The sequence below is a fragment of the Mustelus asterias genome, chromosome 4 (genome assembly GCF_964213995.1).
Source record: "Mustelus asterias chromosome 4, sMusAst1.hap1.1, whole genome shotgun sequence".
NCBI classification, from domain to species: Eukaryota; Metazoa; Chordata; class Chondrichthyes; order Carcharhiniformes; family Triakidae; genus Mustelus; species Mustelus asterias.
The window spans coordinates 38,741,005-38,756,553 of NC_135804.1; the positions used below are offsets into that span (position 1 = coordinate 38,741,005).

Here is a 15,549-nt window from a genome sequence, read left to right on the forward strand (position 1 = left end):
GAGGGAGGTGGCGTTGGAGGGTTGAGGTTGGGGTGAGGGAGGTGGTGTTGGGGGATTGAGGTTTGGGTGAGGGACTTGGTGTTGGAGGGCTGAGATTGGGGTGAGGGAGGTGGTGTTGGAGGGTTGAGGTTGGGGTGAGGGTGGTGGTGTTGGAGGGTTGGGTTTTGGGAGGTGGTGTTTTAGTGTTGGAGGGTTGAGGATGGGATGAAGGAGGTGGTAGTAGAGGGTTGAGGTTGGGGTGAGGGAGGTGGTGTTGGAGGGTTGAGGTGAGGGAGGTGGTGTTGGAGGGTTGAGGTTCAGGTGAGGGAGGTGGTGTTGGAGGGTTGAGGTTGAGGTGAGGGAGGTGGCGTTGGAGGGTTGAGGTTGGGGTGAGGGAGGTGGCGTTGGAGGGTTGAGGTTGGGGTGAGGGAGGTGGTGTTGGGGGATTGAGGTTTGGGTGAGGGACTTGGTGTTGGAGGGCTGAGGTTGGGGTGAGGGAGGTGGTGTTGGAGGGTTGAGGTTCAGGTGAGGGAGCTGGTGTAATTGGGGGCGGGGCTGTGTAACGTTCGAATATAAACGGAAAAAGGAACGAAGGCGCGAGCCGGCCAGGTTCTGGCGTCAGGTTCGCGCGGGCCTGACGTCACAATGGGTGCTGATTGTTGCGTGTGTCGCTCGCACATTCCGACCCGCGAGCCGCACGGGCACGCAGCGCGCTTGCGCACACCAGCGGCTGGCGCCATTGCTGTTGGCTGTGTCTTCGCTGCGGCCCAGTGACAGGCTGCCGGGGTGTCCGACACGGGCTGTCGGGGGGAAGGAGGTTAGAGAGTGAGCGGAGGGGCGGGAGTGAAAACGAACAGACGCTTCGTTTTCAGCTGGTGGGAACGCCGTCTCCGTTTGATGGATCCGAGGGTAGCCTGGTTTCAGCCAGAACAGCTCGGACCTGCCAACATTTTGTGGATGCAAATTTGGGAAACGACGCAAGGGTTGAGGAATCTGTTCTTCAATAATAACTGTGCGGCAGCAACGGCGACGGCAGCAGCGAGTGTGGGCAGCGAAAGCATGTTGAGGGAGAGGAGCAGCCAGGGAGGAGGGGATTTTGGAGATCAGAGGGACTTTCTCCCACTCGAGCCCAGCGCCAATAACAGTAACTTCCCAGCCGGCCCTGATGAAGGCGGCTGCAGGAAGAGCTACCCGGACAACAGCAATGGCAACAGCGGCTCGGGCAACAAAAGGAAAAGGGACAACAAGGCAAGCACTGTCGGCTTAAACTACAGCCTGCTGTCTGAAAGTGGCCATTACAACGGAACTCCCTGGAAAAGCCGGAACTACAGAGAGGGAGTCGTGGGGTAAGACTTCTTACAACACGCTGCTTTTTTTTTTGCAGAGGTGGCCTAGGGTTTCAGGAGAGGCTCTTGCCCTTTGGCTGCTCGGTCAAAGCTAATTTGGGTGTTCGGCATGTCGGAGAGGAGTTCACAAATCTTGTGTTTAAAAACGGCTCTGCCGATGCCCTCATAATGCAGCCAATTCGGTGGATGTCAAAAGATTGCCCACGTGTTAGAGTGGCACTGTCTTAATAAAAATGTGACTGGCAAACTTTAATTTTGTGGTGAGGTGGAGGAAGAGTTGTGCACCATTCATGTCACGTTCTTCTGTCTGACATAAATGATGTATTTGGTGCATTTTGTTACTCAGTGATGTGTTAACCAGGGAAAGTTTTCCATGTTGTAAGATTATACCCGTTTAAGATTATTAACTATGTCCATCGATTGCTGTTATGTAATGCAGAAAGAGTCCATTTTGTTTAACTACAAAAAAAAACCCAGTTTGGTTCGTGAGATGTCTATATCAACCTCTTACCTGTTTTTGGCTGGAAATCAGAATGGATGATATTGTAAAATGTATAAATTGCTCTTGTAGTAAGTTGACTTTTACACTAGCTTGTGTAAGTTTTTTGGGGTCCCAATAACACTCATAAAAATGTAAAACATTTGTGTCAAATTTTAGTGTTTCATTTAATATATCTTTGATTATTTTGTTACTTTCATTTGGCATAATCTCTCAAATTGTTCATAACTTTTTTTAAAAAACCTACTTTTGCTTCTATATTTCAGGGTGTCTACTTTTGTATTATTGAAACATTGCTGTAAGTGGCATAATATTTTGAAACTTGGGAGATGGATAAGACATGGTGCTTATTTTTAAAAAAATAACCCGCAAAAATTGAAAGTAGACACTCTGTGAATTTCCGTCTCTCCACATGGTCTCCACCTCTTCTTGAAGATCAAATTGAGTAAATCTCATGTCTTTGAAGTGAAACATATTTGAATGTGCAGATTTTTGGAGTAAATTAGGGAGCAAGGAGTTTTGAAAGAAGTGGAGTTTGTATTTCAACCAGCTGCTGTAACAGAATGCTGAGAATTTGGCCACTGCTGTGGTTAAATGCACTGATTTCTTTGTCGTTACCTCCCTTTTGATTGAGTAATTTGTTTTAAAACTGCAAATTACCTTATCTTGAATAGTCTGATCCACAACAAGAAATGAAAGACCTGTGATCACTATAGCTTTACTGAAGTTGATTTACATGCAAGGCCATCAGTAATTGACTGTGTGACTCTAAAAATAATGAGGATATGACACACAGTTTTTCTTGTTTCTGTAGGTAAATATACTGCTGACTGTAAAGCATGGAATATTTCTGATCTGTGTGATGAGAACACTGACCTGAACCAGAGCAGCAGGAAGGATAGTGTAGTTGGGTTTTACACTGCACCATGGAATCCTAGAATTGTTGTAGCACAGGATGCCCATTGCGTGCATGCCGGTGCTCTGCAAAAGCAACTCGCCTAGTCTCCCTCCCTTACCTTTTCCCTGTAGCCCTGAATTTTCTTTCCCTTCTCAAATAATTGCCAAATTCCCTTTTGAATACCATGATTATTCCTGGCAGGTCTGCCATATGAGGAAAGACTAAGTCGGTTAGGATAATATGCTCGAGTTCAAAAGAGTAAGAGGGGATCTCATAGAAACTTATAAAATTCTAACAGGATAGATTCAGAAAGAATGTTCCCAATGTTTGGGGGGGGTGGGGTCATAGTTTGAGGATAAGGGGTAAACCTTTTAGAACTGAGATGAGGAGAAATTTCTTCGCCCAGAGGGTGGTGAATGTATGGAATTCACTACCACTACCAGAATGTAGTTGAGGCCGAAACATTGCCTGATTTCAAGAAGAAATTAGATACAGCTCTTGGGGCTAAAGGGTTATGGGGGAGGGGGGGATCAGGATATTGATTTCAATGATCAGCCATGATCAAAATGAATGGCAGAGCAGGCTCAAAGGGCCGAATGGCCTATTCCTGCTTCTAGTTTCTATTAAATTCTCAGGTAGTCCATTCCAAATCCTAATGTCTTGCTAAGTAAAAACATTTTTCCTTGTGTTGCCTTTTGATTCCTTTGCCGCTCACCTTAAATTGGTGTTCTTTAGTTCTTGACCCTTCTGCAAATGGGACCGGTTTCTCTTTATAAACTCTGTCCATACACATTTTGAATACTTTTTATACTTTTTTCTCTAGAGAAATTAGGGTTGTTCCCACCAATTTATCCACATACCTAAAATCCCTCAGCCCAGCAACTAGTAAATCTTCTCTAATGTCTCCACATTCTTTCTAAAAGATCATGCCCAGAATTTGATGCAATATACAGTGTTTATGAAAAGTTCACCATAACATCCTTTTGTACTCTGTATCTATAGTTATTAAATCCAGAGTCCCATATGCCTTATTACCTGTTTTCACAATCTGTCCTGCCACCTTCAGTGGTGTGAGAATGGAAGAAGAAGCAAACTGTTCTGAAGAAGATGTGCAAGACCAAATGCACATGAGAACAGGGATCAGCCACTGGACTGATCATGAGAAGCATGTTTGGGAATGGGTTCTCCAATCGTCAGAATAGTTTCATTGTCACCAGAAATACAATGTGTACACATGTGTTAATGTGGGCCACGTGAAACCCTGAGTCCAAAGATTATAGAGCAACAGTTAGTTGATGAACCTGCTTTATGGAAGAAAACTGTCTAGCATTGTGCAGAAGACCAAGATTGGTCAGAGACTACTAAAGAATCTTGATGCCAAAATCTTGAAGATTCTTCAGACAGCACAAAAACATGATTGCCCATTATGTTACATAGCAACATGGATGAAACATCCACAACTTTCAATATGTCCAGCAACCAAACTGTTGAGTGGAAAGGACCAAAAAGGGTTTGAGTGAAAACCCAACATGCAGGAAGACGAGATTGACCATGGTACTAGCCTGCACAGCCACCAGAATAAATTTAAAGTCTATAATTTTCAAAAGTGAAACCATGCTGAAACATCAAGCTCCTTGCAGAAATTTTTGTGCACATCCATGACATTGGTTGGATGGATGAAGTTATGGATCGATACCATGTGAAATAGGTGCTCCAGTGGCCTCGATTAAGATTGCAGTCTGTGTGGAACATGTTCAGATCACGTATGACTGAGATCAAAAGGTGCCTGCAGTGAAATAATGCCAAACACCAACACTGCAGTTAGACTAAGGAGTCTCACTCCCATAGTTCAACTTTTTGATGTATGCTTCAACAAGCCATTCATGTTTGCTCCAATGGAATGGGTGATAGTCGATAGTGATAGTTAACAGAGTGGAAGTATGGTTGCTGCCCACTAGAGATTTTGTGTGATTTCATTATCAAGTTCTGGGATGCTGTCAACACACACACTGAATGATTAGATGACAAAAAATGCAGACTAGCTAATTTAATGAATGGAGAGGAAATTGATTTGTTGTGGAGGTATGATTCTGATGCTACATCTGATCCAGAGTGTGATCTTTATGATGATGCTATACTCAACGACTCTGAATTAATTTGATAAACTCTTTGCTTTGGATGTTAAAGACAATGAATTTGACAGGTAACTTGATGTTTTCATTATGGTTAAAGATGTCTTTGTATGATTAATTCAATAAATTAAATTTCCTTTTCCACAATTCAAAGTAACGACTACCTACACCTACATTTTATACTCTGCCTCTAAGCTGACCCCTGTCGTTAATGATTTTGGAGGCTTCAAAGGTCGACTGAAAAGCCGACATCTGTGGTAAATATCATCCCAACATTAGATTGGCTAAGAGGGAGTTGAAGAGCGAGCTTAGAAGGGCTAAAAGGGGACATGAGAAGACTTTGGCGGATAGGGTTAAAGAGAATCCTAAGGCGTTCTATAGGTATGTCAAGAACAGAAGGTTGGTTAGGGCAAGTTTAGGGCCAGTTATAGATGGCAGAGGGAAGTTATGTGTGGAACCGGAGGAGATTGGTGAAGCATTGAACCAATATTTCTCTTCGGTGTTCACGCAAGGGGACATGAATATAGCTGAGGAGGACACTGGGTTGCAAGGGAGTAGAATAGACAGTATTACAGTTGATAAGGAGGATGTGCAGGATATTCTGGAGGGTCTGAAAATAGATAAATCCCCTGGTCCGGATGGGATTTATCCAAGGATTCTCTGGGAGGCAAGAGAAGTGATTGCAGAGCCTCTGGCTCTGATCTTCAGGTCGTCGTTGGCCTCTGGTATAGTACCAGAAGATTGGAGGTTAGCGAATGTTGTCCCATTGTTTAAGAAGGGGAACAGAGACTTCCCCGGGAATTATAGACCGGTGAGTCTCACTTCTGTTGTCGGCAAGATGTTGGAAAAAATTATAAGGGATAGGATTTATAGTTATTTGGAGAGTAATGAATTGATAGGTGATAGTCAGCATGGTTTTGTGGCAGGTAGGTCGTGCCTTACTAACCTTATTGAGTTTTTTGAGAAAGTGACCAAGGAGGTGGATGGGGGCAAGGCAGTGGACGTGGTATATATGGATTTTAGTAAGGCGTTTGATAAGGTTCACCATGGTAGGCTTCTGCAGAAAATGCAGATGTATGGGATTGGGGGTGATCTAGGAAATTGGATCAGGAATTGGCTAGCGGATAGGAAACAGAGGGTGGTGGTTGATAGTAAATATTCATCATGGAGTGCGGTTACAAGTGGTGTACCTCAGGGATCTGTTTTGGGGCCACTGCTGTTTGTAATATTTATTAATGATCTGGATGAGGGTATAGTTGGGTGGATTAGCAAATTTGCTGATGACACCAAAGTCGGTGGTGTGGTAGACAGTGAGGAAGGGTGTCGTAGTTTGCAGGAAGACTTAGACAGGTTGCAAAGTTGGGCCGAGAGGTGGCGGATGGAGTTTAATGCGGAGAAGTGTGAGGTAATTCACTTTGGTAGGAATAACAGATGTGTTGAGTATAGGGCTAACGGGAGGACTTTGAATAGTGTGGAGGAGCAGAGGGATCTAGGTGTATGTGTGCATAGATCCCTGAAAGTTGGGAATCAAGTAGATAAGGTTGTTAAGAAGGCATATGGTGTTTTGGCGTTTATTGGTAGGGGGATTGAATTTAGGAGTCGTAGCGTTATGTTGCAACTGTACACAACTCTGGTGCGGCCGCACTTGGAGTACTGTGTGCAGTTCTGGTCCCCACATTACAGGAAGGATGTGGAGGCTTTGGAGAGGGTGCAGAGGAGGTTTACCAGGATGTTGCCTGGTATGGAGGGGAGATCCTATGAGGAGAGGCTGAGGGATTTGGGATTGTTTTCGCTGGAAAGGCGGCGGCTAAGAGGGGATCTTATTGAAACATATAAGATGATTAGAGGTTTAGATAGGGTGGATAGTGATAGCCTTTTTCCTCTGATGGAGAAATCCAGCACGAGGGGGCATGGCTTTAAATTGAGGGGGGGTAGTTATAGAACCGATGTCAGGGGTAGGTTCTTTACCCAGAGGGTGGTGAGGGATTGGAATGCCCTGCCAGCATCAGTAGTAAATGCGCCTAGTTTGGGGGCGTTTAAGAGATCCGTAGATAGGTTCATGGACGAAAAGAAATTGGTTTAGGTTGGAGGGTCACAGTTTTTTTTTAACTGGTCGGTGCAACATCGTGGGCCGAAGGGCCTGTTCTGCGCTGTAATGTTCTATGTTCTAACATGTCCACTCATTCAGCCAGCCTGTGTCCTTTTGAAGATCACTGATCCCTCCCAGAGCTCACAATACTTCTAAATTTTTTGTCATCTGCCAAGTTTGAAATAAACTGTGCACTGAATTCTAGATCATTAATCTAAATTTTTAAAAAGTATCTGTCCTAATCCCTGAAGAACTCCACCATATGCCTTCCTCCAGTCTGAATAACATTGTTCACCATTCCTCTGCCAACTTTGTATCCATTCTGCCACTGACCCTTTTATTCTAAGGGCTTTAACTTTGTGTCAACTTGGCTCAATTGGTTACGGAATAACCTTTAATCAAAAGGTTGCAAACTCAAACCTCATACCAAGAATTTGATGTTGCTGTAACCTAATGACAGGACTATTGGAGACTATTCAATTAGACTGCAGTCCCACCTATAACATTGAGGTCAAAGTTACAAATGGCAAAAGCTTTAACTGTCTGACCCTCTATCTCTTCAGTGTCTTCATCATAATTGACAAATCTGCTTGAATTCTTGTGCTATTCCAGTCCACCTGTATGGTACTGTTCTCTCTTGATTCCATTCTGATCTGCAATATGAATGTTACATCAGATCCAGTGTAGCCTTTGCCCCTGTGAGCTCAGGCACTTGCATTTCCCTGCTTTATTTGTTTGTTATCTTTTAGTAATGCTGTCTGGAATCGTATTTTCAGTACACTGACAAACCTCTGCTTCCGTAATCATTGGCATTATTTTTGTTACCTGTCCAACTTCCTGCATCTAAATATTGATAACATAAGAATTCTATTTGGCTGTTGCAAAGACCAACATGTTCTGGTCTTGACTCCATCACCATTTCTATTTACATCTCCAGCTAAGCCAGAAATGCCAAACCTTGGCATACTGTTCAAACATGAGCTAGGATTATTTTTCCATGTTCAATCCATTACCAAGAATGCTGCCTTCTACTCCCAGACATCACCAGCATCTGTTACCTGTTTTTTTACCCCCCCGCCCCCCAACCCAGGTTCTATTGATTTATTTTACACCAGTTAATTGAAAAAGACTTTTGGCCTTCCTTTTAATTTATTATTTTGAATTCTTCATACTTCATTGATCTCATCTCTTCCAGCTGTTATTCCTTTTCCCACATTAATGTTGTAGGGCCTTTTTAGTCCAGAAGAGTTATTACACTTGGTTAACCCCCTACCCTCTTCAGGTAGTGTCATTTTGTTTTCACTTTGCTACACCACTACAAAAGACATATTGGAGCTCCATTTAACATCTCATTTGAAAGGGAGCATATTAAGTAGTGTAGCATTACTTCAGTACTGCGCTGGTGTGACAGCTCAAGTCCTGTAGGATTTGAAACTGTAATCTTCTGATTAACAAGTGAGCATGCTATCAACTGAGCAGTGCCCATATTTCAGTTAAGTGTAGCTCAACATGTGGGGAATTGAGTTTTGAGGTCATGCTCCTTTAATCTGTATGCTAGCTGTGTATTCTTCTGTTTTGTTTTCTGTCTCTTTTAGCATACCTTGACTGGCTGAAAACATGAACTGGAGTTTGTTTTGCAGGCTTTGCTGATGCTGTCTACTTTGTGTGACTTTGAAAGCTTCATGAGATGCATGCTTATGGAGTTGTATTTGGTCATCTAGCAATCTCTTTCTGTTCTGAGTATGCCCAGTAAAAGCCCAGAAAATCAGTTAGTTATCCTTAAATTGTTGGTCTGCAGAAGAGTGGAAGCTTTTGAAATGTATCCCACAGATACTCCATAAATAGTGAATAGGAACAAAAATGGAGCTAGCTGTAAGGGTCAGCGGCTTGGGAAATGTTGGGCAGCATAGTTCTTGCTAATATTTGGATTGTTGGTTGGAAAAATGGGAAACAAGAGGATCACAAGTGTGCATTGTTTAATGACAATAAGCATGGTATGAAGTCAAAGTCCCCAATCAGTTTAAGGTTCATGGAGTGTTCTCTGTTAAGGCTGTTAGCCTGCAGATTAGAGACAACACCCAAAAAGAATTTTACTGCTCCAGTTATAAACTGTGCTCTGCCGGATGATCTGTTGTGATTGCTATTTGACATCAAAGGGTAGTTTGAGAATCATAAATATGTTAACTGCATTTGAGTAGCTAGATGGTTAATTACGGCACTCACCATGTGACCGCGACAGTCACTTGTTGCTTTAATCATGAATTTAGCTGATTACTAACGAAATATTGCTTATCTTGGTGCTGGTCAATTTTTAACTTTTGAGCATTTGCTGTGGCCCAGTAACTGAAGATATAAGTGCCTGACTGCTGGTGCATGTTGACAGGTTCCACTAAAGTGTCAGGGTTCACTGTACTTCAAACCCACTATCGCATTTTCAAAACTTTTAAAGTACTGCTTGATTTTTGATCTGTGGTTCTTAGCCCTCTTCCTATAATGCAATATTCCATTTCAGTAATAGGTAAAAACTATTTCTCTTACTCCTATGAACAAATATTTACTTTTTTGCACAATCTGAATAGCAGCAACAGCAGTTATGGGAATGCCATGACCTAAGCATCTCATCTTTCTGAATGGAATATGTTTAAGATTGAAAACTCTTGCAGGAAAATAAATTAAAATTACATTTTTATTTATTAAGTAATAGTTGAAGGAAAACTTTGCCCTTTCCACTCATTGGTGAGTTAAGTTTACATAAACGGTAACTGTACTCTAGTTTGTCTCCAAGTATAGTCCCCCTCCCTTCATGACAAAATGTTAAACTAATGATTAGAATTTGCTATGGCATCTCCTCACGCGGATGTTAATTTGCTATCTGATTTGTGTTATGGTTGGTATAGTCCACTGTTAATTAAAAATAACTTTATGGAAAAAAATTGAATGATGTAATTTTAATGAATTAGTGCAGCTGAGCACTGGAACACAAGTCACCACAAAAAAAACAGAACAGTGATTGAAGTATATGTGATAAAAATTGGGTTCTTGAAAGGCAGTTCAAAACAAAGTTCAGTTGTCAACAACAATTTTATTTATAGCACTTTTAATATCATAGAATGTCTCAAGGGGCTTCATAGGAGCATTATCCTACAAATCAGACACTGAACCATATAAGGCAATATTGGGGCAGAGACCAAAAGCTTGGTCAAAGAGGTGGGATTTAAGGCATGTCTTAAAAAATGAAAGGGATTTGGGGAGAGAACTCCAAGCTTGGTGCCATGACACTGAATGATTGGCAAGGTGGAAGGATTAGAATTGAGAATATTTGAAGCCAGAATTGTGGGAGTGCAGATATTTTGAGTGTTTGTCGGGTTGAAGGTGATTAAAGATAGAGGTGAGAACATGGAACAATTTGGAAGGTATTGTGGGTTATTTGAATTCTCAGTCACTTTCCAAAATGCTTAGTGATTTGCTTCCTCTTGTAAACAAGTTCATCTACAAAATAGTAGAGAAATTCTATTGGGAAATCTCTTTTCATTTTCGGATACTCCCTCAGTCATTCGCACAATTGGACACCAGAATAGGGGGCTAAATAATATCAAGCAAAATCTAGAAGTTTAGAATATGGATTGTGTATGAACACCAAAAGGACAAAAACAATTGTAGTTCGAAGGAATACTTTAGAAGAAACTAGAGTGAAGATTAAAGTGGATGGTGTCATAATGGAACAAATAGACAAGTTTGTTTATTTTGGACAAATTATAACAGAGGATGGCAAAAATATGATGGAGAATTTAGAATGATGGAGATAGCCAGAAGTAATTTTGTGAAGATGAAAAGTGGGTTAACAACAAGAAAACTCAAACTTGTAACAAGGAAAAATCTCATCAGGTGCTACATTCTATCCACTTTCCTGAATGCCTCAGAGAAATCTGGACAGTAAGTAAAGCTCAGTGGAAGAAAATAAAGGCCCTTGAAATATGGATGCTAATCGTATGCTAAAAATTCCATCTACAAATCATAGGACAAATTCAGAGAAATTTTAAATTGCAAGCGCAAAAAGAACTCAAGAAATTACATCAAGAAATAGTGCTGGTATTTCAGCCAATTGATGAGAGCTGAAAAGCTGCAGAGGTCTTCCAGAGGGCACAGTGGAGGACAGCAGAAAGAGGGATCGCCCTAGGCATAGTAAGATGACTGATGTCACAGAACGGTTGCCAGTGAGCTGCAATGGATGTATGAGGGAGGAAAAAGACAGTTTGTGTATGGTATACTTTGACAGCCGATCTTGTGGTAGCAGTGGCTACAAGCAGCAGCAATGATGAGCAGATTACCTGTGAAGGAGAGATCACATGTAGAGCATGCATTATCAATGGCATTGTAGTATTTTGTACAGATAGTCACTTGTTGCAAACAGGTTCATAGCATTGAATGGCTAGCACACCATGTTTCGTAAAAATATTAGTTCTGTTGCATTTGCACTCATGACTTTCCCACCATGCAAGTCAAGGTAACCCAGACACACTTCAATAGGGTCACCAATGATACCTGCCTATTTGCTATTTCTGAAGGGTACAGGAAGAATAACAACATGAGAACATTTGGGATTCTTGCAAATCTCTCGCCCACTTGCTATTTTACTTCAGTCATGCTAATAAAATCCATGATAATTTGCTTGAGTGCATTTATTTAAAGAAATAAAGGCTTCCTCCATCAGTGTGAATGATGGCTTTGTAATGAAATAAATTTCAGGAATATTATCATATAACCAGTTGTTGATGCCTTATGTGGCAATTTTACTTGCCTCCCCATGTATGGACCTGGACTCACCTACAGGATAGTTTTTGAAGCCATTTATCCGTGATTTAGAAAGCTTCCTGAATCCATTTGCTTTTGCTTTTCTTGTAAAATGAGATCAGATAGTCCAGATAGGTAAACTGCTCTGTTCCACTTCAACCAGCCCAGCAGAGCAGATTTCCACACCAGGGAAAGATCAGCTGTACATCCTCTTCCTTTGGCAGGAAAATTTCTGCTTCGAAAAGGCAGCGATTCTCTCTTTTTTTTTGGTAGATGGAGAAGGAAACTTTTATTTGATTTTGTATTGTCTGAGGTGGGATGTCTTGTTTAAGTTGTACAAGACATTGGTACGGCCACACTTGGAATACTGTGTGCAGTTCTGGTCACCCTATTATAGAAAGGATATTATTAAACTAGAAAGAGTGCAGAAAAGATTTACTAGGATGCTACCGGGACTTGATGGATTGAGTTATGAGAGGCTGAATAGACTGGGACTTTTTTCTCAAGAGTAGGAGGCTGAGGGGTGATCTTATAGAGGTCTATAGAATAATGAGGGGCATAGATCAGCTAGATAGTCAATATATTTTCCCAAAGGTAGAGGAGTCTAAAACTAGAGGGCATAGGTTTTAAGATGAGAGGGGAGAGATACAGAAGGGTCCAGAGGGGCAATTTTTTCACAACACGGTGGTGAGTATCTAGAACAAGCTGCCAGAGATAGTAGTAGAGGCAGGTATAATTTTGTCTTTTAAAAAGACAGTTACATGGGTAAGATGGGTATAGAGGGATATGGGCCAAACATGGGCAATTGGGACTAGCTTAATGGTTTTTTAAAAAAGCGCGGCATGGACAAGTTGGGCTAAAGGGCATGTTTCCATGCTGTAAACCTCTGACTCCATGACTCAGTGGTAAGGGTCTTGTACTTGGGCTATCCATGCTCTTGAATTCCTTCCAATTTTATTCTCTGCTCAGCAATGCTGGAAGATTGACACCTGATGTTGATCCCAGGTTCAAGTCAATTTAAGTAGTGGACTCCACTTGTCTCATTTGCATTGGGAGCTCTTTCTAATTAAGAGGTTTGATTTAAGAAATGCAATTTTGGTGGAGTCACTTTTTAATTTCATTTGAATGGGTCAACTTTGAATTAAGAATAGACCATATAATGTACCACAGTTCATTGTATGTCAAAGATGTTGAAATTTAGTGTTTTAATTGCTTGAGGAGTATTAAGTATGACATTATATTTATTAGCAGCATGGAAACAGACCATTTGACCCCACAGATTTATTTGCCACATAAGCCTCCTCCCAACCTTCACCAATCCAATCAGCATATCCTATTTCTTTCTCTTGTGTGTTTATCCCATGACACGATGGTTGCATCAATGCTAGTTGTATTTTGAAGTTGAAATTATGTGAAAAGAAACACATTTTAATGTCAAAAGAACAACATTTTCAAAGGTTCAGAGATTGTCATTGTAGAATGCCTCGAGGGGCTTCACCGGAGCATTAACAAATTTAACATGGAACCAAATAAGGCATTATTAGGATAGACACCAAAAGTTTGGTCCAAGGTAGGGTTTGTGTCTTAAAGAAGGAAGGAGAGGTTGATTTAGTTATAGTTTATAATTTGTGCAGCTTGTTTTCATTTTTGTAACTATTTTCCTCCAGTAACACCACCTCTACTGAAGGGGCCAAATTTAATTACAGCCCTTGGACACAGGGGTGGGACAGGGTGGAATGCAGTAGCATAAGGTGGGGTGGGGGTGGAATTCCTGGAGCTATGCATGTCCTGTTGAATTTAATGGTGGGACCTTGTTATCATTTTTCCTCTTCCATTTCCAGTCTTGTAGCCAACCAGATTGGTGCAGGAGTTGAGGGCAAGTTTGACTCATTTCCCTTCTCCCCACCAAAGACTGCTGTTATTTTCTGCCTCCAATTGCAACGTAACACTGATTGAATTCTAGACTTTTCTTGTCTACGTGAGTTATTGCTATGTCGGGCATGTTTAATTTAGAAGTGTTGTTCAATCAAAACTGCTGTCATGGTGACATCACTTAAGTGGTGTCACCATGACTGACTATTAGTAGAAAACGCCTTTACCTGTATTGTGCAAGTATAGGATAATGTATATCACGTGTATGCTTTCTTAAATATGCATTTGCCACACTTCAGTAACCAAGGATGTGATGTATTAACCATGATCAAAAACAAATCAAGTTATGCTTTGTTTTGTCATTTTACCATTAATTATACAAAAGGGTCAAAGTGCACAACCATGAACCATGTGAATGACTTGCGATTACTCGCCTAATGACAATGCCTTGTTACTTTTTAAATTTTACAAATCAAATATGATTTGCCACATGGCTAATATATTGAGCAAAACTAGCAAAGAATCCCAGTAAGAGGGACATTGGTTGCATAAATGACAGTGTCAAGAATTATTATAATAACCTTTAATAACCATCTATAATGAGACTGCAGTGTTTGTCCGTGCAAAGTGTCTGCTTGCATTACATACAATGTTATGTCAGTTTGTGCAAAATAAGCAAAGGTGTCCAAAATTATGGAAGGAATTGGTTTGAGATTATTTGAACCTCGAAGTTTTCTTTCAGTGAGATACATGCATAATATTTACTTCCCTCCCATTCCTCAAACTCGAGACTTGTGAATGATTGTGTATTAAGAAAATATCCCATGTTCTGATATGTGTGCTCATTACTGCATGTTTCAAAATCTGAAATTGTTATGCTGTGTGAGAAGAATTTTCTGCTGACTGTCATTAACCAACTGTACCTTTCCAACAAATATAGAATCATACAGTGCAAAAGAGGCCCGAGTCTGCACCGGCACATTAGAAACACATGAACTCCCCCCTAATCCCACCTGCCAACACTTGGCCCATATCCCTGAATGTTATGATGTGCTGAGTGCTCATCCAGATACTTTTTACAGAATGTGAGGCAACCTGCCTCTACCACCCTCCCAGGCAATGCATTCCAGACCGTATGCTAGGATTTTCTACTGTTTTATACATATAGACTTGACTGGACGTCTCAGTGGGCAGCACTTTAGGAACCCTCTCAGAGCTTTCGTAATAACTAGTAACAAATAGCAGGGATATTGTGGGTATGCATTTTAATATTGACACTAGGGTAAGAAACGCTAGATCCCACTTAAGTCATGCTTTTAGTTTGCGTGATGTGAGTAATGATGCAATGTGGTTGTGGGCCTTCTCTGAGCTACTGCAGAACAAATTATGATACTTCTACAATGGTGTTAGGTAGGGAATAGCTAAGCCATACAATGTGAAGAATTTCAAAGGTTTAATCCTTTTTGTACTGAGCTGATTTTAGATGTGATGGTAGTGGGCTACTAAAGCAGATCTTGACTGTCAGATTGTTAGAATAAAGAAAATTATTAAGGGTTCTTGCTCATTATTATCAAATGACCCTTGCTGGAATGCTAGATATGATCCCAGCACTTCAAAAGCAAGGACAAAACTTGCACTCTTATGGTGCCTTTAATATAGTAAAGTGTCCCGAGGCACTTCACATGAGTATTATCAAACAAAATTTAACACCAATTCATTTCAGACAATTACGACAGGTGATCAAAACCTTGGTCAGAGGTAGGTTTTAATAAGTGTCATGAAGGAGGAGAATGAGGTGAAGAGGCAGAGTGGCTTAGGGAGCAAATTGGAGAGCTTAGCGCTTTGGCATCTGAAGGTATGAGCTACATGGATAGCAAGTTTCAGGAGGTGTTAAGAGTGTGCAAGTAGAGAGTGAATGGGTGAATGCCAGGCAAACGGCGAGG

General features: G+C 41.3%; 1 protein-coding gene across 1 annotated transcript in view; it reads left to right on the top strand.

The window, feature by feature from the left end:
- The first annotated feature begins 684 nt into the window (after positions 1–684).
- The window catches only part of tent4b (terminal nucleotidyltransferase 4B), a 76,306-nt gene continuing 61,441 nt past the window's right edge, over positions 685–15,549 (top strand). Inside the window, exon 1 of the mRNA XM_078210867.1 lies at positions 685–1,325. Within this exon, the coding sequence (XP_078066993.1) occupies positions 877–1,325 (449 nt within the window). The 5' untranslated portion in view covers positions 685–876. The remainder of the gene's footprint in view (positions 1,326–15,549) is intronic.